Source organism: Diadema antillarum, unplaced genomic scaffold (assembly GCF_040938485.1).
Source record: "Diadema antillarum isolate AM-2024a unplaced genomic scaffold, OU_Dant_1.0 seq00000043_RagTag, whole genome shotgun sequence".
NCBI lineage: Eukaryota > Metazoa > Echinodermata > Echinoidea > Diadematoida > Diadematidae > Diadema > Diadema antillarum.
In genome coordinates, this window is record NW_027271155.1 from 439,270 (window position 1) to 464,891 (window position 25,622).

Below are 25,622 nucleotides of genomic sequence, written 5' to 3' on the forward strand. Positions count from 1 at the left end.
TATAAAATCATATCACATGTTTATAATCATCTCAACTGAATAGAGTAAAATAGAATGTACCCTTCTCTCATTAACATACAAGTGTGTGTAATAAGTATTTCTTTTTGGGCATTTCAGAAAGGCATTCCAAACCCCATAACCACAGTTTTGCATTCATAAACTGTCCCAAACTCTCTGAAAGTGGCCTGGAAACCTTAACTCTGCTCGAGAAGTGAGTTTATAAATGCACCCAAAGACTATTGTACTTGGATCGATGAGCATTTCCTTCGTACACAGTCACACAATTTTGAAATCAAGCCCATTTCCTAAAGCAAGAATTAGCACGGAACTTGGAAACTTTGGATTGGTGAAGATGAACCTTCTAGAAAGGTATCCAAATCATTGGTGGTGATCTATTGTAGGAGCCTACAAAATCTCAGAACAAGACTTTTTGCCCTTTCTGCCAGTTCTAGAATTATGGGAGCTTAACCAGCTGTCAGCTCCCCAGGCATGGAGAGAGTTTCTTAATACAGACCATCATGCTACTGTATGCAAAATTAATCCCTCTATGAAAGTGATATCATATTACTTTTACTTCAGTGCATGAATTACTGCGACATACATTGTAAGCTCACACTCTTTCACACAGACATATACATGTATATTTCTCTCCTTTGCTTTTCTCCTTGAGCAGCTTCACAATGAACACATCAGTGTGAAATCAGTGTGACTTTCTTAGAAATATGGTAGCTCATGAGCAGATGTCATATCACTAGAACTGCTAATATACACAACAAAAACATAAACGCAAATGAAAGCAATATATATATTATTATGCAGAGGGGTGAAAATATGAGGTATGAGGTATGGTTTCAATTTCCCTGCCCTCTGTATAAATGAAATTTGTAGGATCGTTACATTCTGCTGATCTACATTTTAACATTTACATGTACATGATTGCAAGTTCATTCCCTACCTTGACTACAAAAAAATATCAGAATCATGTCAACACTAGAGCCAGCTATATAGGAAAAAATTCAATTAAAATTATAGCACAAACACAAATTCTCAGTACTAAAATAGAGTTAAAATATTCTGGCTCAAGCACAAATAGTGAAAATTACTGATCAATATGAGTATATTCATTTATGATTTTTGAGGTATTTGTATTTACCATACTTTGGGATAATGTAAAAATAATCTTAAATCCCCACTTTGAATTCACACACAAATTTTAGTAGTGCAAACACAGGAGTATGCAAGATTGTAATCAAGGTTCCACCAATGATCTTATTTTTTCTCAACCTTTCAGTCCCAGGGTAGGGTTTTTCTCACTCAAGAACACAGTGCAATCAGCTTTTCTTTTTTCAATGCATAATACAGAACTTCGAATGAATTGTCACACAATCAGAACAGACTGAGACCAAAGAATCCTAGGCAAAAAAAAGAGTAAAATAATGATTGATAAATAATAACAATATTACTTGACTCAAAACTTGAGTCTTTTTGCAGCTCTACAATGGATTCCAAGTAGAGACCAATCATCTGGCGGAGTGTAATCATTCTGAGAGAAAGTTTTGTATGTACATCACTATGTATATATACACAGAGTACTAATAACTCTGAGGAAACCAATACAGAGATTTATAATATCATTTGAACACACCAAACTGTGCAAACAAAGAGTTTGCATGACTTACCCAAAATCTGTACCTGACACATATTGCACACACAGTCACTAAAATCGGTACAAATGGCCACAGATATCTCAGCAAGACAAGGGAATTCTGATCCAAAGCTTCTGGGAGGCACTTCCTGTTTACAGATATCTAGAATCAAGTCACATGACCAGGACTCTCGAAATACTCTGGACAGATGAATTCACAGTTCAATCAAACTGATGCAATGCAGACTGCAACTTTCACCAGCACTATAAGGTGAAACTTGAAAAGGATGCAAAATGTCCACATTCATCCCCTAAATTCTGATAAAAATCATTTAAGTTTCAACCTCTCCATGTGGACATGAACTTGGGGGTTGGAAGTTTAATTCTAAAAATGAAATATACAGCATATTGTAGGCAATACGGAAGGCCCAATGCATCAAGTTAATTTAGATGTTCTTTTCTGCATATTGTACAGTTGAACCTCTCGTATCCGGACAAGTCGGGACCGGGGCTCATCCGGATAAGGGATTTGGCCGGATACGGGAGACTCAATGCTTTATACATACCAGTACATATACTGTACATACACATGTACTGACGTAGCCCATTGTAGTACCACATGTAGTAATGTGTATACTGCAACCTTTTCATTGTTACACTCAGTACCAGACCCCAAAATAGAGGTTCGTGTTTGCAAGAATGAAATCATTTTCTTTTATAAATTCTTGGGATGATTTACCTAAATAATCATTAAGAAATGTATCAAGTATATGTAATTCATGTGTGTTTGTGTAGGAGTTCTCAAGGAGTTGGGAATCCCCCTTTCCTCCAGTAATTATTTAAAAGAAAAAAAATCACGGCGAGATTGCGTCCGTATAATAGAGAGATCCGGATAAAGGGAGGCCGGATAAGAGAGGTTCAACTGTACATGTACACAGTGTATGTCTGTGAGTGCTAACAGCACAGATTTCTTTGGAGTCCTTGGCAAGCTTGTACATGACATTCCACTGGTGTGTCAGCGGGTCACCTTGCTTATGTAAACAAGGTCGTGAGGACAGAGAACCGTTGTTTATGTGAGGGCAGAAGATGGATTTACATTCCATGACCCCTCAACTCAGAGAGGTACATACACGTCAGATTTGGATCTGAGGCTGGGGATAACTCAATTCTAACACACTGAGTAGAAAGACCATCATTTGACATCATTTCTCACGCTCAGTAGTGATGAGAGTGATGGTGAGCAGCACTGATATTGGGTTGTTTGTCTGCAAAAGGCATTCAAAGTTGCCCAGCTCCCACAACATGTCACATTATAACAAAGTTGCTGGAAAGAGGTCAGTCCCAAAATATGAAGGAACTGTTTCCAAAAATACAGTATGTCCCCCCAAAAAATTACAATCAGATTTTTGAATTGATAACACCCAATATGATCGACCAGTCTAAATGCTACTTCAGGGTCTTAAAATATAACATCTTAGCTCTATTTTGCAGAAAACCCTATTCAATTTGGTTCATCGGTCACAGAGATACATGTTGTAAAGCATGTCATGAGTCTGAATCTTCTAATTTTAGCACTTTGATGCTCTTGTGTGTGAATGCAATAGACAGAACTTGGAGGGAAGAGATTCCAGACATCCTCTACAAAATTCCTCATTTTTCTTTGACCACTGAAGCAAATCCCATGGGATTTCTGTAAGATGTGGGCAATGAGTTATAGTTTCATACCTGGAATTTGTATCTAGATTGATGCACCATTTTTAAAGAAATCACTGCGGAGAGTCCAGTTGTATTTTTTTTTTTTTTTGGGGGGGGGGGGACATACAGTACAAGAATCAAGTCTGTCATCAGTCCAATATTTGTTGAGTTTAAAAGATTTTTGGATCTTTTTTTAATGAGCCATCAATTTGAAACTCCACAAAATGCAACAACTTACATGTAACTGTTTTCCTCAAACAGTATGATGTACAATGTAATGTGTGTATCACGTAGAAGTACTTGATACAGTACACTGTACACAGTGTACATTGTACTGTGCAGCAGTGCATATTTACATTGAACATGTCTGCCTTTAGAATCCAATTGAAATTAAAGTCTCCCCCTTTTTTTCTATCATTCTTTGTTGAAACTGAAATCATGAAATTCATGACTCTTTGAGAGTTAAATCACACAATCTGAACTAGAATGAGAGACACGTGAATAGTGACATTATCTCAAATAATATCAAAGTTTGGACAGCACTTGATTGAAACGAACAAGTGTATACACTTCTGAAAGGCTCTTCCAAGTCTTATTATAATGGTATTTCAACTCTTAAGGGATTATAGGAACAATAGTACTCGACCTTAGGCCAAGTCACGCATGAGAGACATGTGTACACAAGTCTGAATATAAACTAAAAAGCAAACATTGAAAGTATGTCCAAGGACATTATACAATAGCAGAGTGAAAATAAAAAGTTAATTTGTTAATCTATTTACACAATCCCAACTTGCTGGAAACTTGAAACTGATTCCGAAAATGGTATACACTCTGCATCAAATGCTATGTCTGCATGGCAGCAAAAATACATGACTGAACAGATTCAACTTTCTAGTCTTTTATAGATTCTAGTTTTTTACAGAAAAAATGCTTTTCACTACAAAACATTCAAAGAGGCCATTATTTGATCAACCACAATCTTATATGGTAAAATATTACTTTAAAGGACAAGTTCACCTTCATATTATAAACATAAGGGTTGAGAGAATGCAGCAATATCAGTGAAACACATCAGTGAAAGTTTGAGGAAAATTGGACAATCGATGCAAAAGTTATGAATTTTTCAAATGTGTGTGTTGGAACTGCTGGAGGAGGAGACTACTACAGCTTGTGATGTCATATGAGTACAACAGTATAAAGAAAATGTAAAGAAAATTCAACATATTTTAAATTTTTTCGCATAATAAAAGAGCATTTGACTTGCTCTTTCTAAAGGCAGGGGGAATAATATTACCCATAACATATGTCGGAAACAAGTCAAGGGAATGTGTACTTTTCTCAAAAGATGAAATTTTGTGAAATTCTCTTTATATTTTTGTTATATTGTTGTACGCATGTGACATCGTATACTGCAGTAGTCTTCTCATCCAGCGGTTACTGCACAAAACTTCAAAAATTCATAACTTTTGAACGGATTGTCCGATTTTCCTCAAACTTTCAATGATGTGTTTTACTAATATTGCTACATTTTCTCAATCCTTGTTTATGAAGGTGAACCTGTCCTTTAAGAAAAAAATCAATGGTGATCAATTTATACCAAAGACATGCTGAAGGAAAGCTGATGTACATGTAGACACAATACTCTTGTTATATTAACAGAAATATATGACAAACCTTTACTAGGCCTACATATCTAACTGCAAGGCATATTTTACATTCTCCACAGTAACCCGCATTTGTCAAGAAAGTTTCAATAGCATGATTTTCTTTCAAGGGTGACTGTATTAGCGCACTAAAGAAATGGCCAGTACTCATACGGGTGTTATACCGGTAGGCAATATACCATATATACACACATACTGTACACAGACAGATGTAAGCACAATACTGCCCTGGAACTATCAGAAACTTTCATTCCTGTACTAGCAGTGCACGCAGCTCACGGCAGTGGCAGCTGGGTCACCTACTTGTTGTTCACTAGCTACAGGTATCATGCTAGTCACATCAAATGCCTAATCAGCTGGTATACACCACTCTATGGTAGGAGTTAGACTGTGTAAAGTTTCTCACTCCACCACAGAGGCGTGTAATCAATAAACTTGCTTTAGCAAGGTTTAAATCAATCAATACCTACCAAGGGTACCGTACTTGGACTTGTTGAGAGCTGCCTGCCACCAAGTCATAACATTTCAGTCAGCTAGAAGTAGCAAGGCCAATGTTGTGCCAGATGGTTGACCTCTGCCTACTCACTTTCCCCCTTTGAAGGTCAAACCGTCTAAAAGTAACCTTCACTCCAGACCAGTGCTACATTAGGTCTCTCATACCTCCTATTGGCTCCACTAAAGAATCACTGGGCACTGTAGTCTCCCTTCGGCCACTGGGGATTGAGATGGCTGTGGTTAGCACTGTATGTAAATGCCCTGTGTGCAGTCTCTTGTTCAGCTACTGCATCGTACAATGGGATAATTTGAGCACCTATTCACGGAGCCTACATTGCAGCAAAAAGAGTTCCATGTGAATTCCACAGACAGTACTGCCTGCTACGCTTGAATGGGTTCACATGATAGGAGAATTCCCCATCCACAAAGCACCTCTTTCCAAAATATCTCTAACCCCTTTCCCAGCTGCAAACACTTGCACATTTATACACAGACGCACACTCTCTTTCACACACACACACACACACACACACATAAACACACACATACACACCTGTACACTAGTTGTCATGAAAGTCTTGAAAAGTGCATCCAATGCTAAACAAATCTGGGACTGTTTTCCAGATCTTTCTATAAGAACAAATATTTAAGAACTCCTATTCCTTGAGTACAAATAAATGATTCAGAAGTTACAAACAAATTTTCACGAATCCTATTAATCAAAACTTCAAATCTAGCAGTCAAATAAGAAGATTCTGCGCAATAATGACTGGAGTTCAACAAAATGATGAGAATGGTAGCCTTCTATCAAAATTAATCATGCAAATCATTTATAAAAAAATTGTTTTATCATTAAGATTCTTCTCATAAACATTTTATAAAAGTATAACATAAAAATCAAACTATTCAAGGTTTTACATTTTCCATAGAAAAGCAATAAATAGACACTCATAAACTATTTTGCATGTTACATGAGTTGACCATGACATAGCCTTTACAAGTTTATACCAATCAAGCCACAAATCTTAACAGAATTTTCTTATTAGACATGAACAAGATAAATGTATTGAGAAATGTCTTCTTTACATGAAGTTATGGATGTGTTACGTACTAACCTAACAACATCGACTTCCATGCTAACAATGATGATTTTCACAAGAAAAAGGCAGTATCTACTGCTCAATTCACAGACCAAAGTTATTCACTATCATCTCTTCTAATTTGCATAAATATGACTATCATCAATATCTGTGAAAACATGAGGCAATTCAAAATTCCATGTTTGTCCTCAAATTTGAATGAAACTTCTAGTGTTCTGTGTGATTGATTTTACTCTCTTCATTGAAGTCAGTTTCGGTTTGGCGTAGCAGTGTTTGCACTTTGAAAACTAAACATGACCTGCCACAAGAGGGCACTATACTGATATTCATGAAACAAGTTACTGGTGTAGATTTGTGTTTTTTCAGTCTGGGACAGTCACAGAATGTCAGGTTATAAGGGAGAAAGAGCTAGTAAGCAAATATCATCAAATTTTATAAATATTTTCAATGCACAAACCAATTCAGTGACATACTGCTTTGCTCAACCATCTGTGAGCATGACACCCTCAAATTCAACAAATCTCTATAAATTCAAGAAACATTACACTGTAGGCCATACTATTTCTTCCACTCTATTTTCCAAACCACAAACTAAAACACTGGGTGGAATTTTTCAGAAAATTCATGGAAACACTTCAAATATGAAGCAAATCTTTGGTTTTGACATCAAATGTATAAACATGCTTTGAAAAAAAAAAACTACCAGCAAGATTCTGAGGTTCATATCATATGTTATATTGATAAATCAATAAAAATATTTAGCACAGCCCCAACATACGTAATTGTATTCATGGCTATTTGTCTCACATCCACCCATCCATGATTTAGTGTTTTGCATACAGTACATGGTGTGCAGTATGTACTGTAAAAGTTGATATTTTCACGCAACTAATTTTTCGCGCTTGGCCGTGTCAGAAGACTTTCGCGTGTTTTTAATTCCGCGGAATCAAGACATCAAGTACTGGAACATATGGCATGCAAAAATATTCGCATACTTTTATTTTCGCGCTAGCTTTTTGTTGCGCGAAATGCGCGAAAATTTCAACACCGCGAAAATTTCCACTTTTACAGTAGTTACAATTTTGTCACATGATATTATGAGCTTGTCAACATTATTCAGAATCAAGATGGAAATTTCACGAAATAATCCCTCCAACACAAATTTGGATTGAATTCAGACAAAATTTTGATAATGGGATATTGCGCAGTATTTCTATGATGTTCACAGGTTGACCTGATACTTGCAAAATGAACAGCTTGAGAAAACATGGTCTCCCATTCACGACTCATATATATGCACTGCAGATTATTCCCCAGGAGGGAAGTCACCCCAAACTTGTCTTTTTTAATTGTTTTTATTGAGCAATCAAACAAGATCACGCATATGTACATATGAAATTCAAAAAGATTAAGAACAAAATCAACAAATTCCCATAAGAGAGTAAATAAGCAAATTGACATAACATTTATAACAGTCAAGTGGCAAAATCAGAGTTAGTACAGAATCATTTTCTTATTTTCCTGAGAAGGGATAACATTTTTTTTTTTTAATTCGGTTCTTGAAAGCATAAATTCAACCACTTGCAAAATTGTCTTGCAAGCCCCAAGTCACAAAATATCATACATGTGAATTAAACCAGTAAAACGGTGTAGTTTCACCAAGGAGGTTATAGAGAATGGAGTCACAACCGTCTCATTTCCTTTGCTAGATGTTCGAAGCCGCCGCTCAAAAATATTTGAAGCATGTGCCAAAGAGGATCTGCCGCAGATAGGAAGACAATTGACCCGTGTCTCATTGCAAAATCACTAGCCACTATGTGACTTTCAAAGGAAGATATTTCTTTGTGATGGTAATTACTTTTCGCTATCCCTTCTTATAAAAGGTAGGTAGTACAGACACATGGATGTGCGAATAGAAATGGAGCAAAAAATGCTGAAATAAAGATGAAAAATACTCCACTGGTCATACCCAGTCACTAATCTGATATATCTATTAATAAAGAATTATACTTGAAGATTATTCCATATTAGTTTCATTTGTGGAAACTAAGCGGAAAAGTGATAAAACCAGCTTTCCAGGATGGTACAGTATTAAACATTTTCACATGATACAGCTCTGATTAACACTTTTGCGCAAATATCTGGCCGGAATTGTCTTTTGTTTTATATGCTTTATCATTAATTGAAATTTCATTTCATTTAATAAATAGATAAGCAAAATATGGCCAACATTGCGCTAACATTCAAAATTAATCTTCAGAATGCTCAGCAAGATGGCGGCAAGGAACATCGATCATCAAAGGCACAAGTGCACCTGTGGAATTCCTTTATACATCAATAGAAATCGAGTGACAACTGTTTGAATAATTACAGCCAGCTGGAACTCCATGTATAAAACCTCCTTGGTTTCACAAAGAGAGCTGCTTCTGTGGAAAGGCAATTAAAATCAATCTAGCTCAGGTTGAAGATCACCTTATGCTGTACATCATTAGCAGGTGCTACTGTGACATTCATTTTCCTTCCTCAAAATGATAGGAGATATGCGATCCTGCATTACAAAACCAACAAAAAGTCGCCAGACATGGATTTGTAGTAAAGAGCAGATTCTGAAAGAGCAGACTTAAAGCTTTAAAATGATGCATAACTCCATTCAAATGGACCCTCCAAACCTATCCATGGAAAGAAAGTAAACAGTCCTGAAAATGTGAACTGAGAAAAGAGGCTCTGAAGTACAGGGTCTATTCAAGCATTTAATCTTTACCAAGCCGCGCTAGCTGAGCGATGAATGGGACAAAGAACAGGATGCAAACCACCGGAGTAACAACAATGAAGAGATTATCAGATTAAACTGAAATTGAGCATACTTTTTATTAACATATTCTGTCCATGATTAATGCTAACTTTCAAAGCAGTAGCATCATCCTTTCCACAGTTATAAGAGTTGAAAGTGAAGAGTGTGCGCAGGGTGTTTAAGAAATGAAAAGGGGACTCTATCAGACACACCTAATCAAGTGTTCAGGAAAAACTGTTCAAAACACAATATCCTAGTTCATGTTATGATTCCAAACTTTAACATACTATACAAGAAGACTTGGTCTTTCAGAAAATATGAAAAACACAAGATTGGCTAGGTTGACCAATTTCACCTATTTTCAGTCCTCATACAAAATTAATGCATGGTCACAGATAACAATATTGTCTTTCTTTCCCCTAAGAATCAATCACCTGCCATCTTTCTGCTCCTTCGATAAACCGAATCCTCCTTGTTATACTAATTGTCATCAGAATGTTGAAAACAAAGTGAAAGCAGAAAATAAGCATGACAAACACTCTCCAGACAGCAATGGTAAATTATTCAAAACTAACTGATGCAGTGCTCACAGGATAAGTGGGAACTGCTTTTAATAGCAGGAACACTGCTTAAGAGTAACAATACTGCAAAGTATTAAGAGTTCCTTGTGTTATTTTCACCTCTTGTAATCAGAACCATAACCCACTTAACTGGGGCATATTTCAGCTGAAACACTTCCATTTTCCCTTCTTAGTATCCAGAAATAATAACTATAATCCAGAAAAACAATTACAAAGAATATATTTCTTTGCCTAAAGTGTTATTTGCTGACAAAGTCAAATTATATTTTGTTCACTGTGCAGTGCAAAAGTTGCTGTTGGGCAATGGGACAAAGTTTGTTTAGAATGGCATTGTGCTGTGAATCATAAAAAGCGCTATCAGCTTCGACTCACATTTGCATTTCAGTTGAAGCAGGGAGGCGGAACCAGCTTACTGGAGCACCATCTTTCTGGTAGACGTAGAGAGTTACCTTTCCCATGTGAGGTGGTTTACATCCCCTGGGTCAATACCAGGCACGATTAGAGGGGGAGCCCTGCTTTACCGGGAGACAGGCTTGATTTCAGATGACTCTCAGTTAAGCAGGAGCCAATGTGCTGATGACTTTAACCTTCCATATAATCTCATGATTTCTCTTAGGAAGACTGTCATTATCAAAAGTTAGGTAGACATGACAATAATGATCTTAAAGATGAACTCAAAGTTTAAACTTTGATGATTAGCTTGTAGTTTAGCCCAATGAAGACCTATCTGTAAGATTAGTCGATGTAATTAAGACTTTTAAGTCTGCAAAAATTCTTCTGGCGCTCTATTCACGAGCCGCGCGATGGGGCTCCTACTTGTATGTACAGAGTTATATGGACACTTGACCTCTCCATGAACCCCATTCCCCTTTAGCGTCCATGTCAACCTCAAGAACATAAAATATAGCATATGTGCATGCAGTATACCACTGTATCGCTGCACACTTGCACACAAACAGATTTGCTGTGTGTACGATTCCTCCCTGTTCTGTGCTTCAATCGCATGGGACTCTTGCTCGAAACCTAAATCCTAAAGATTGATGTTAGGATGCTCATTGTGATCAAAGGGATGACCTCTTATACTGTACACGTAATCAGCTATCACTGATGATTAGTCTACATAGGAATGTAACTATGGTGACTTGACTACAGAGATATCAAAGGCAAAGTGTGTTTTGCATTGCACAACTAAAACCTGGGATGGTCTGAGAGTATTGAATGTTACTACTCTCCATCACATTAAATAGCTGACACATAGATGGGCAGGCTCACGATCAAAGCCTGCCATTACTACCTGTGTCTATTGCCTCATTAAAGGGAAGATCCCATTGTGATTGGACGCAATCGGATATACCAGCAGCAAAATGGCAAAACATGAGATAAAGTGTCACTATTTATTGCATATTGCAACTAAACTGAACACCAGTAAGATGGGAAGCAGTCTATTATATGCAGTCCAAGCTTGTGCTGTGTGAGTCTTGAACTAAATTCACGTAGCTGGCTCCTTGGACTCCAGGTAAATACCGGTAGTATATCTTGGAATGCATGTAATAGACTGCATTCTATCTGGAAGTCAAACATTCCAAGGGCTACAAAACTTGTTTTTGTTAGAGCTTGTGTTGAATGGATAATCTTACATGGATGTGAGACATGGACCATGAAATACTGTAAAAGTGGAAATTTTTGCGGTGTTGAAATTTTCGCGCATTTCGCGCAATCAGAAACTAGCGCGAAAATAAAAGCACGCAAATATTTCTGCCTGCCATATGTTCCTGTAGTTGATGTCTTGATACCGCAGAATTAAAAACACGTGAAACTCTCCTTATCCAGCCGAGCGCGAAAAATTAGTCGCGCGAAAATATCCACTTTTACAGTAGGCCCTCCAGGACTAGCTTGATGGCACATGTACACCAAGCTCCTTATGAGAGAGTAGAAAACTTTAAAGCCAGAAATTTTCACATGCATGAAACTTCTGAATCTTGGTGGTGGGGGGGGGGGGGGGGGGGGGAGGGGAGGGGGAGCCTAAATTTCCAAAAGTAAAATGCACATGCATGCATGAAAGTGTTTGTCTACACAATGCATTTAATACCAGTGGCGATATGCAAATGTTTCATGCTGCGCAAATGGCCGTCTGTTCTAATTCGTCAAAGTTTCATGCCGCAATATTTCTGGTTTAGCAGTCGCAGTTAGAGAGAGCACAAAATGTAAGAAGAGATCTGTGGAGATATTCCACCCATTTCTTCATGGAACATGACTTGCTGGTCACTTCTTCTGTGCTTAGGAACAAATCATATCTAATGATACTAAAAACTTTCATCGGCTGGGGATGATGATAAGTTAAATGACTGAGATTCAACTAACCTTGAATTGTAGAGGGCAAGCTTTCGTCCTGCTCCTGAGGACTTTCTCAAGCCTTATGCAGTGCATATCTAATGTTATTTCCTTGGTGATCTATCACTTGGTCTACTCTCACTTCGTTTGAAGCCATTTAGTCTCAACCCACATGGTCTAATCCCATTTCGTCTACAACCAGTTCATCTCATGACCATTTAGTCCAATTGCCACTTAGCCTCATTACCTGTTGGTCTACTCCAGATGGCTATGCCCACTTCATTTAATACCCACAATTTATTAGACAAAGCCATTAAATGGGAAAAAAAAAATCCAAGGAGTCAAAATTGCAATTAGACCATCTGGTTATTAGACGAAATGATAATTAGCCGAACTGGACATTAAAACATGTGAGGATTAGACCAAACGGGCATTAGATGAAATTGAAAGTAGACCAATGAGTTTAGCCATAGTGGTGTAAAGCCTCAGTCACATATAAACACGGATCCTGGGAGCTCCTGTATAGTTTCGCCCTGGATGGAGCATTGACGAGCATTGATGACTGTACACAAAATATCAACACGGCAGCTACACGGATAAGGCCGGAACAGCACGGCATCTATACGGCATCTACACAACGCTTACACCGACCAACACGGCAGCTACGTGGCAGCCACACGGACCATCCCGGATTGCTCTACCAATACGGCAGTCCCCGGATGACGCCGGATATTTTCAACCTCCAAAAGTTGCCGTGTTGGCCTACCGCATGTCCAAGGATGCCCAAGGCATCAACACGGATCTCTCCCCGGATCGCCCGGATCAGATCCGGGGTGATCCGGCATGTCAATCTGACTGGGGCTTAAGACGAACTGGGAAGTAAACCATCTGATAGTAGACCAAGTGGCAATAAACCATCTCCTTGAAACTACCCTTCCCATACAGAGGAAGAAGACCTCTGAACTATATCGAATGCATTGCACAAGATATTGGGCATGAAATAGTCAACACGTAAATACTGATGATGAACAGAAATATTTTGGCAAGGGATTGTGTACTTGATCTCTCATGTGTCCATCAAGTAGCAGTGATACCAATCATACTATTTCACAAGTGATATACTGCACACAGCCTGAATTCACAAAGTGGTTTAAAGTTAGATTATGGTTTATGCTCATTTCTTCTGCAAAAATACGTGCGACACATTGCGTACGCCAACAGACATCCAACAACAATTGCAGGTTTGATACACACATGTCAAAGGTACACCTATCTCACACTTATTTTGTACGGACTAAATTTAAACTTTGGTCTAAATCTAAACCACCTTCAAGAATACAGTCCTTTATGTGCAGTAAGAGCCAGAATGAATAAAACTGAAACTTGTTCATTTCTCTTAAAGAAAGATTTTGTTGAGGATATGGGGAGCAGTATTCACCTGGACAATGTCATAACACTGGTATCATCAAAGAGATTTTTCTCCTCTCCACCACTAGAGTGTGAACTATATAATGGTGTCTGAGATTTCATAGGGGCTGCCATTACCCACTTAGTAATGGCGGATTTTTTTACAAAGTGAAGTAACATTTTTACAGCACGTATTTGAAGTATTGAACTTTTACACAGGTACGCACTTCTAGATTTCGCTGCTCCTCGGTTGCTCGTTTGCTAGCGTGTTAGCATGAGGGTGAGCCTACTGCCTCGTTGTCATCCAGTGCTCCCCTTGCGCTCACAAAACAATAGTACAGGGCGTATGAAGAGTCCACATTCTAGTACTTACTAGGGAAAAGCTCTTTGGGTATCATACATTATTTACACAACTAAGGTAATACCAGGCATACTAATTCTTTATTTTTGAATCGAGTATCAAAAGCATATGCCCTGCAGCAACTTTTATTGCAAGTAAACCACTTCTGGTAACAACCACAGAAATCTACTCTCCCCGGATTTCCATGATTGTCATCATGATTGTGTTGTGTAACAAACTTGAGGTTTTATATTGTAAATTTACACTAAAATAATGATGATAACAATAATATTTATTGTTAAATGAAAGAAAGATATTATTCTGAGGGGTGAAGGCTCAGGTGCGAGTTTCTTCACTTTGTCTCCCTCTACAAATTAAATTTGTTAAGATTGCAACTGCTGATCTGTATAATTAACAAACATGTCGGAAAACAGGAACCAGTGGGACTCGAACCTGTCATCTACTGCTTTCTGGGCAGCGACGCTACCACCAGGCTGTCCCTGGTTGCCGGCAGTGACACAATGAACATGGAACAAATACCCAAGCTCCGAAATTCCGACATTGTTATGTTAAGTAGTCCAAGGCGGACAAGGCATATCAAATGAAAGAAAGATATATAATATTTATTGTTATTAGCCCAAATTAGCCTAATAATCATTACAGGGCTAATCTGGACGGTCTAGCACTACTGTTTGTTTTATCTCCTTAACTGGATTTACTGGTTTTACTGGATGAAATTTATGAGATCATTTGATATCATTTTGTATATTTTACTGAGAATGATTCTTATTTTGATATGTCACAGCAAAACACACAAGTATGTACATGCATGCATATACACAAAGATAGAACGTGAAAAGAGTGTTGACTCTTACCTGCGTGGCCAGGATCGACATTGCGTTGAGAAGCAGCCATCCCCTGTCGTGCATGAGGAACTCAACCAGAGCGGCCTGCGGGGGTTGTGGGGTCAGCTGGCTGGAGAGGGCGCTGTCCAGCGTCTGGTTGAAGTCGGCCGAACTCTGGGTGGATATCTCCTTGACGGCAGTCATGAATTCCCGGGCTAGGATGTTGAAGGCGCTGTGAACATCATTGCTGTCGGGATACAGGGCACAAGGAATATACATTTTGTATATATCAAAAGTACTGTATTTGCATTATTATCATCATTATTGTTATCATAATCATCATCATTATTATCATGATGATCATGATAAGTACGATATCATCACTAATATTCTATTATTATTATTATTATTATTATTATTTTATCATTATTATTATTATTATTATTATTATTATTATTATCATCATCATCATTATCATTATTATTGTTATTATTATTATTATTATCATCATCATCATTATCATTATTATCATCATCATCATCATCATTATTATTATTATCATCATCATTATTATTATCATTATTATCATCATCATCATCATTACTATCATTGTCATTACTATAATATTATGATCATTATTGTTATTTCATAACTTTTTTTGTGTCAAAGACCACATCTGCCATAAAAATGACACACATACAGCATTAGTTTGATGTAATGAAAGCTGCTTTCTACTTATGTTTACTGGCCCTCGAAATGAAGTGGGTGATGAAACAATGACGTAAAATCTCTCATCACTTACATCATTGCACATGGTGTCACTCAAGGATGACTAAAGTTAGTACATCTCTTTCCATCATAAATCCTTGAGTACTTAATACACAATTTATTAATGAGAATATAAACTAAGCACAAGGAAACACACACACACACACACACACACACACACACACACACACACACAAAACATATGAGTGATCATATATGTCATGTTATACACATTTCATTTAGCTTTATTTATAAATAAATACAAATATAATACAACCCTCACTTGGGGGGGGGGGGAGGGGGGGGGGAGGGGGGGGAGGGGGGGAAACGTACTTCATGTGGTGTTCTACATAACAGTGTATAACCTGCCATAAAATGAGTAATTTGGTCTGGAATGTCTTGCTGATAGCAGTGCGGGCAAGTTAGAATACACACTCATTCAGCAAACACCTCTCAGTTTCCTCCATCAAGCCAGTTATTTGAACCAGAAAAACCAAACAAACATTAAAGAAAAAGACTTTACTGATTAGTTATTAAGTCGCACCTTATACATTTTGTAACTTTGAGTTACATAATCAACGGCGGAGAGGAATGAAGGTAGGCTAGGATGGTGAGGCTGAAGGTTATGTATACTTAGAGATAAGGAGAGAACTCCGGATGTACAAGTGGGATTCACACTGAGGTGAATTAGTGAGATACAAATCTCCAGATTCTTGCCTGTGTGGACATAAAAGTCCCACCAAATACTGTAAAACACGATATTTTCGCGGCATGAAATTTTCGTGAATTGGAGCTGACAGCCTTTTTCGCAGCCTGAAATTTTCACGACTCTAACATTATTCAATGCGTAGTGTGTAGTATAAACAAGAACTTTCGTATGCATTTTAATTTCACGAATCTTGGTTCTCGCAAAATTCGCTAAATTAAAATGCATGTGAACATTCCTCGTTTTACAGTAGTGCAATGTGCATCGCGATCCAAATCTCAAGAAATCTTGTGATTACTTTGGAATTATTGCAATAATTTGACATATAGCGTGACAATTCGCATTGCAATGAGTGTGTGTATACCAAAGCAAAAGAATCTTGAGATCTTTTATCCCATCATTCAAAACATGGATGATTGAACAGAGCACTAACATAAAGGCAAGGGCCATCATTTCGGTATATTTCGGGCATGTGCAGTTTGGTCGACAAATCATCACTATCGGCAATTAGTGTGATGTTTCTGTCCGTCCAAAACGGGCCCAAAAAAAATCTTGTTATCCTGCTATTTTGTTGGTGAGAATGCAACCACTGTGAAATAGCCTGGAATGAAGTAAACCCACAAAAGATAAAATCTGCTATGTCCTTGTTATACCTCTCATCTACCTGTTATATGTAATGAGCAGGCATAGGATATGACACATCGAACAAAATCATAAACTGATAAAAATCTAAAATGCCATCTTCTTTCTGAAGAGTACTTCTTTCACTTCAAAACTCAAATCTATTACGAAACAGTGAAGGATAATGTACTCAAGTCAATGATAAGCCATGATAACAGTGGGTCAAATAAGTGTCAAGTACTACCCACTGAAATCTGAATTCATTTACATTCCTCTTTTCTAGAATAAAAAACAAAATTGAATCCATGTTTGCCAAATGCAGCCAAAAGTACTTGGCCTTTGGTTTACAAACAACAATGTTCTTACTCTCGTAAGAAGTCAATCGTAGAAGTATTACAAAAGTGATAAACAGGCTTCACACCTTAAAGTAGACTTACAAGAGGATAATTTCATCTCTCCTCTATGAACTTTTGAAACTTCCAGTGTATTCAGAATCCCCCCCCCCCCTTGTCCCATGACTTACCAAAAGTTAAAGAGGTCCTCGGAATCGATGGATGCATTTCTTGACATGACGATGAGATGATGTAGAAAGTCCTCCAGATAATTCATCTTTTTCTGCACAGAGATATAACAAAGTGACTTTTGAACACTTTCATATCATCACTTCAAAGAGCAACATAAAGAGGAAAACATGACTTTGTCCAGCATGCGTTTTCCTTATTTTGTTTGAATGCACTTGTAGTACTCTTTTCCCTGTGATTTGTTGATAGTAAGCAATATCTTTTTACTTGTATCTGTTTGAACAGCCTAGTGACTTTAAAAGTATCAATCATTTTTTTTTTTTTGCAAACATAGGTGGAAGAGGTTCTGAAATGGCAGCCATTTGGCAACATTGACTTGTGATATCACAAATGACATACATTCTATGCAAGGCCAATGTGTCACCATCCAAAAATAAATCTACAAATACTGATTTCCAGCAAATTTGAAATTAAAGTATCTCAAGAAATTCAAAGAAAAAAAAGAAATTGATACTTAAACAAACTGAATCATAAGATAAATTCCAAAAAAAAAATATTTATTTGAAATGTTTGCAGAATTTTACAAACTGTCAGCACTTATTCTACACTGTATACTTTGCCCATTTTCAACCCTACTGAGAGACATATAAATCCTGTATCTGATCTCCATCAGCATGCAGCGACCTAACTTCTTATCACACAAGATAGGGTCAAGAGCCTTGATTGATACATGTAAAAAACTGGTTAATGTCAACAATAAACAATCATAGCTCTATCTTTAAAGTTCATTGACCTTTGTGCTTCAGGGCTGAGTTAAGGTCAGATAACCCATAGAGTCACACAAATGGAAGTAGATAAGTCACAGAATACATGTATTGGGCTTCACTCTGACAGATAAGCAAACTCATACAATTTTTAATCCTTGTTCATAAATAATTTCAAAGAGGCAAGTACACATTCCTACCTGCAAGACATTTGACATCAGTTTCATTTAGGGTGAAAGAAGGTGCAATCTTTAGCACTGAGCCAATCAAATTACTACTGTAAAACGAGGAATTTTCGCGTGCATTTTAATTTCGCAAATTTCGCGAGCGCCAAGATTCGCAAAATTAAAATGCACGCGAAAGTTCTTGTCTACACTGTATGCATTGAATGACAGTGGCAGTTCGCGAAAATTTAATGCCGCAAAAAAGGCCATCGGCTCCAATTCGCGAAAAATTCATGCCGCGAATATATCATGTTTTACAGTATTTCTGGCAATTCAATTTCTTAAATGTAGTGGATTTTGAAAAAAAAAACATTAGGGAAATTGTGCTGCATCTTATCATTGAAAAGGTCCCTGTTTCCTGATTGCCCTTGCTCTTGGAATAATAGTGCTTCTCATTGTAGCACCTGATAGAAAGACCACAATACTTAAAATTTCATAGGTGCCAGTCTGGTTGAAATGAGAACTACAGATATGCCTAAGGGCAGTGCAAATTATATTTCTCCAACTTGCCCAAACCGGTGTATGGGAAAGGACCCATACTATGTATAGGCAAGAGCTTATTTAATCTACTTGCCCCAAAGTGAGTTCAGGTTGGGCAAGTGGGCAAGTGAGCTAGTAGCATACTGTGACTGTGATACAACACCTGGGTGCTTGCAAAGGAGATATGAAGCCGTCATGCCACATTTGCCACGATAGTTCTCTACGCTGTATCAAAACGTGACTCACGTTGACAGAGTGGTTTGGAACCAGCACTACGGCGAGATTGCAATTTAATGACTGTTTTCATGTGAAACCCTGACAGGTCTCTCCTACCTAATAGCCCATGCATCTTCAAGGTCCAACAACACATTCATTTTCACTGCAATTTCTTGAAAATACAATTTTAACATCATTATATCCCAATTACTAATATCACGATTGATGCCTTCACAAATGGCTTGTGACATTGGTTTCGAGAGCGATGCCCTAAACTGATTTTTTTTGGGGGAAAACATCTTGGATTACTCTTTATGACTTTGTTTGCATGTACAAATCTACATATTGTGCAGACAAAATGAATACAAATGATTATTCTACTGAGGTCTATGATATACTTTCAGTTGTCAGAGATCACACAGCACTCAAAGTGAGGGCACACTAACTGGCTAGCCTTTTCCAAGTACATTTGCAGTTTGGTTATGTATAAATCTACTCCCATCTGGCACTGCCATAATTCTTCTAAACCAGTCAGTAAAGAACCCATTATCGACAAACATCTGGCAGGGTAAAATACAGTCAGTGAGCACTAGGTGGGTGTATGATGATGACATGGGGTCACAAAATGCTCGTTAGGTGGATGACTTTTGTGATGATTTTACCTCAGCCTGTGTGTCGGGACTGCAAGTGGTGTATCGATCCCACCGCACCTTCAGGTTGTGGTGTATCTTTCTTCTGGCCTCCATCGCTGATTATGTCCCCGATCAACTTTTCATGGAAAGCTGCTACAGTATATCTGCACTTAAACCTGGACATGTGAAAAAAACAACAACAACAACAAATGAGATGGATTATAATTCAATTTACCAATATCAAAATTGTTCAGCCTCTTTCCAACTGAAACACATCAACTTGAATCATGACTGAGGTCAGAAAGGATATCTAAAAATATATGCCAACATCAGATGTGATTCAGACTTAAAAAGATAATCAAATTTATGTATATAGAGATTTATAAATATAATATATATTATATACATGTATACATACATATCTACATATGACTTAAATTCACTCATTCAGTCTGTCTGTTTGAATGTTATATCTTGACAAAAATACTTCGAACTTCGATGATAAATCAGCTTAAAAGAGGAAAAACCATACTTAACACCAGCTACAAATGATATCAATTTGGTGGCAAGAACATAAAGATTGAATAATATCACTATGAACAGTGAAGAAAAAAGTCAGTGATGTGTTACTAGAGACTAACCCTGGTATATACATTGATTACCACTGAAGTATCAAATGAACAAGATAATGTAAATGCATCAAGCTAACTTTTACTGCAATTATGCATGGGCCACATTCATGGAAATAGAAATATTCAAATACAGCACTGATATTACTGGTGATGGTATTCTTCAAATACGGTCAAACTTCAGGGGAGACGAAAATAAAGTGGATGTTATAGACAGATGGTCACAATACACAGGGTCTTAAACATTGCTTGTCTCTTCCAGAAATATAAACATACCGGTATATTTCGAGGTCATATACAGCAGGCGGTTGCTACAGACAGGTGGTCACTACGGCAGGTTTGACTGTCTGTACATGAAATGTGTTAGAGAGCTGTACCAAGGTTGGCAAAATCGGTCACTTTACTTCATAAAGAAAGGGCACTTTAATATATTGTCAGAATTCGAATCTCTTTTTTCATTTTTTAATAAATGGGCACCATATTCAACATACATCATAGCAAAATCCTATCATTTCATTAAACAAAAAATTGAATGGGATAAGCAAAATATACCGCAGAGCTTCTTGAATATACTCACAATTCCCACAGTACGCCATACTGTCTGTTCCTTCACCATGTGGCAAGCGATAAATATCCTGCCAAACGCAGTGATGAGGGCAAATGCGGTCTGCACCTGATCGACTCTCGTCTAATTAGTGCTGATCGTTCACCTTCAATGTAGCATCACCAGATCATCTGTGATTTTGGTCTATCCTAGGCCATGGACTACACACAGCATCTGCTGGCCCTGCAGGTACACACACAAAAAGAGTAAACACTGACATTGCAAAATGCCAACGCAAGCAGGTACACAAATAAAACCTGGGTATGCAGGTAGAAGGCAAAGCGTGATTTTATCCTATATCCCGAGTCAACATATACCTTGAGCAAAGTCCATGTTACAATTGTATGATCTCGGGATATCATGAGAGCAGATTTGGCTCTGTTGAGGGGGTGAGTGGGTGAGTGGGCGCTAGCATGAGGGACAAAGAGTGGGGTGGGAGGAGGGATGATAGAATTGGTATAGGGGGGCGGGGAGAAGAGTGAGGAAGGTGGAAACTGGAAGGGGTGAGGGAGAGAGAAGGGTTGGAGTGGGAAGAGAGAGGGGTGGGTGGTGAAGAGGTGATGTGGTGGAAAGGCTGAGTGGGAGGGAGGGTGAAGGGGTAGGAATTGGAAGGGGTGAGACAGGTTAAAGGGACGGTATAGAATTGGTTGAGATGAGGATTCAGCTTTTAACTTTTTGCGAGACACTTGGAAACCACAAATGAAATGTTAAAAACCACATGATTCTAAGAGGAATTCAGATTTCACTTGATGAATATCAGTTTTTAAATGGCTGGGATATCCAAAAGCAAAGTAAAACAAAGCAATTCTAATAAAAGATGGATCCCACCTTTTATTAGGATCACTTTGTTTTGGATATCTCAGCCATTTCAAAACCAATATTCATTAAATAAACTTTGATTACTCTTAGAATTATGTGCTCTCTCATATTTCACTGTTTCTCATTGTCTCTCTCAAAACAGTTGGAAACCTGAAGCCCCATCATAGCCAAAACTATATCATTTCTTTAAGGGTGATAAGTGTGAGGGGATAGAAAGAGTGGAATGGGAAGGGTGGAGTGGGGATGGTAGAATGGGAAGGGTAGGGTGGTATAAATGGAAGAGAAATGGTGAATGAGAAGGGTGAGGGGTAAAAAGGGTGAGAAGAAGAGAAGAGTGGAGTCAGAAGGGTCATGAGGAAAGGATGACATGGTGGAAAGGGTAAATGGTGGAAGATGTAAGGAGTGGGACTGGTAAGGAGGTTAGAATGGCAAGGGGTATGAAGGGTGGGGTGGTGAAAAGTGTGACATTTTGGAAAAAGGGTAGAATGTGAAGGGTTGGATAGGAAGGGTTAATAGAATGAAGGATGGAGAAGTCAGCGGGTTGGAAAGGATAAGGAAAGTAGGAAAGTAGAAAGCATTGAAGAGAAAAGAAGGGTGAGGTGCCGAGTAGTGCTTGGGGGAGGAGTGTGAAAGAGAGTTGGAGGGGTGAGGAGAGAGGGTAGGAGGGGTAAGGAGAGAGGGTAGGAGAAGGACCATACCAAGAATGACTGAGAGGGTAGTAGAATGGAGAGAGTATCAGGATGACATTGGGAATGATTGGTGTAAGAGTGCAATAACTCTATCCATGTGGGTGTGAAACTGAAAAGTCTATGGAAGTGAGTCTCCCAGGGTTTGTGTCTGAAAACATATTTCATGAGACATGAAACAGCTGCCCCAGTTTTAATGAGTCAGAAATCTACAGCTATCACTCAATATGGAATCTCTAGAATAATGAGATAACATTATCAGCCACAGCGAGACTTTGGTAAATACAAAGTCGGAAAGGCCTTGCTTACCATCACGTCTGCAATGTTAAAATCAAAACATGAGACCCTCATGACACACATTCCTTCACTATTCCTTTCTTGCGCAATCAAACTTTAACCAATCAGGGAAGACTTGACATACTTTCAGTGGTATGTAGTTCCTGCTCTCTATTACCTATCAGTCAATAGTGGGATTACAGAGTTCAAGTTGCTGGCAAAGACTCAAGCCTCACTGAGAGAAGGTCATGGTTTTGGGTATGGAAGTGATCAAACCCTGGGATGATGTGCACAGAAAATAATAGCAACATAAAACAGATTGGTGTAATCTGTGCCTCTGCCACTGAGTATGTAAACAAATAGAGCAACATGCCTTGATAGCAAACAGTGACTGAGTTCATAGATTCAAAACTCTTCAAACAGTGTTACGTCTCCTGGATGGTGACAAGACATTTGCTCCTGTGACAATTGCACCGTCTCCGGTCTTACTCTCTCTGACCTGAGAACTTAGGGCTAGGGTTAGGGCTGTGATTTGTAGGGTTCGGCTGTGCTTGTCAGCAGAATTTATGTTTGGCTTTAAAGAGCGTGCATGATGTTTCATAGGAGCACTTGTTGCAGGAGCAAATGTCATGGGACCCTCCTGGACAAGGCCCTCTTGGTGGGTTCCTATGTATCTACATGTGTATATTTCTTGGAACAGAAATGACTCATGGAAGGATGTGATATACCTATTTAAAGTTGATACAAATGTACAACCTATATGACCCAACAAAGAAAGATCTTGAGTTGACAGGTGTACTATTGAGTATGTCCAGGTATGATCAAGTTTGAAGGAGTCAATGTATAAGGTCAAACATCTAGGTCAGGATGCACTGAGACTTCAATTGGATTTGTGAAATTCAGAAGCCTGATGTCAAAGTTCTTCTGATGTTTTACAATTTCTTCTTGAACTCTGCAAAAATGTGACAAATCCAAAGAAAAATCTTAACTTGGGGAGGGTAATCAATTAGTGTGATGCAAATAGATCTGGGGTCACAGTAAAAAGTGAAACTTAGCAATGTAATACATGAAAACACTATGATATTCTACCAACTTTGGAAGCAGGCTAAAACATACACAAGCAATTCATGTCAGTTCCATATTGTTCAGAATGTCTGTAGTAAGGCATCAAAGATCACCTATCTCAGTTCAGCAAAAGAAAGAGTATTCATAATTTGATTCTCTTTCAAATCTGTCATATTGAACATTCATTCAAGCAGCTTGTTTCTGAATTTTCACATTTTAGATAGTTCTATTCATGTGCAGAGTAAACCTTCTTTAGACAAAGTATCTCCACCAATTATTTGTCCAGCTCCTGTTTGAACAATTGAAAAACCAATCACTGATCATGTGATCATACACACACCATTGGTCACAATGTACAGGCACTTCATTCAAAACACTGCGGTATCTTAAATAAAAGAAAGTTCACTTTGACATGTTCATTATTATAAACAAACAGAAATCACAGAATCACCAGTCTACAAGTTTATCTCTGGCGATCAATGGTATTTTTCCTTTAATATCACACATGCACAGCCAGGAGGTGCCAAATAGTAGATACTATGTACCTGAACTTTGGATTAATATCATAACAAAAACATGCATGGTTCCACTGAGAAAACACAACAGGTGAAAACAAAGTCCAATCAAGATAATGTACTTAGCAATGAACTTACTAATATGTAGAGCATACTAGTAAACAGGGGTGGTGTGAGTACAAGCATGTAAACCAATGATAACAGGGAGTTTGAAGGTGATAACACTGACACTGCAAAAGTGGACATTCTGGCAAATGGTGTGAAATTTTTTGCACATTTTGCCCAACATGAAACTAGTGCGAAAATATAAGTATTTGGATATCTTTATGTGTGATTTGTAATTCAGAATTTTATCTCCTTGATTTTACAGAATTAAACACACACAAAATTCATTTTACCTGGCTAAGTAAGAAACATACTCTTGCAAACATTACTTTACAGTATGCTAGCAATCACTGCAGAACAAGTCAAAAGAAAGAGCATGAACACCCAAACACACACCCACACAGCACAAACAATGCACAGTATAAACAGACACAACATGTACTACATAAACAAAATAGCTCATAGCTCTTTCAAATGACAGTCTGACTAACAACAGATTTTCGAAGTCACATACTTTTAATGCAACGATAATGAGATGGAAAGACATCTCGGGCATCAAATAGAAATAAATGACAACCGATCCAGTGAATGAATACTCCTTGCTAAATAATACGCTAAGAACTTTGAACTTAGTTTCAATGGATGCTACTCTCATAAAGTAGCTTGCCAGCAACAAGAGAAATGTGTGACTATTGTGCATGGAAAAAAGGGGACATTCACAGTTTTTGCAAATGAAACATGATAAATGCTGTGCCTTTCCACAATGATGACAGCACTTATCACTGGACTCAAGTTGCAGTCAAGTCTAAACCTATGAGACAGTGAACTAACTCTGCTTCACTCTTTTTGCTGTTTTGAATTACAGTGTATAACCCCTTTCTTGTCATGTGTGTGCAAAATGTTATTGATTTCATTCCATTTTTTTGTCTTCGTGACTCCAATCGAGTAGGATAATGGTGTTAGTTTTTTACGCGTCCACTATGACACATGATTATTTATTACAATAATAATCACCATATCTTTCTCTTTTTAATAGTGTGTACCGAAAAAGTACGTATGTGTGAGCAACATCAAGGTCACATAAACAAAGGTAT

General features: G+C 37.9%; 1 protein-coding gene across 1 annotated transcript in view; it reads right to left on the reverse strand.

Annotated features, from left to right (window-relative positions):
* Nucleotides 1-25,622, reverse strand: part of LOC139725470 (lysosomal-trafficking regulator-like) — an 85,348-nt gene that overhangs the window by 50,510 nt on the left and 9,216 nt on the right. Inside the window, exons 2-5 of the mRNA XM_071636547.1 lie at nucleotides 21,036-21,245; nucleotides 19,860-20,005; nucleotides 17,516-17,607; nucleotides 14,928-15,144 (exon numbers count right to left, since the gene is read on the reverse strand). Of these exons, the coding sequence (XP_071492648.1) occupies nucleotides 14,928-15,144; nucleotides 17,516-17,607; nucleotides 19,860-19,943 (393 nt within the window). The 5' untranslated portion in view covers nucleotides 19,944-20,005; nucleotides 21,036-21,245. The remainder of the gene's footprint in view (nucleotides 1-14,927; nucleotides 15,145-17,515; nucleotides 17,608-19,859; nucleotides 20,006-21,035; nucleotides 21,246-25,622) is intronic.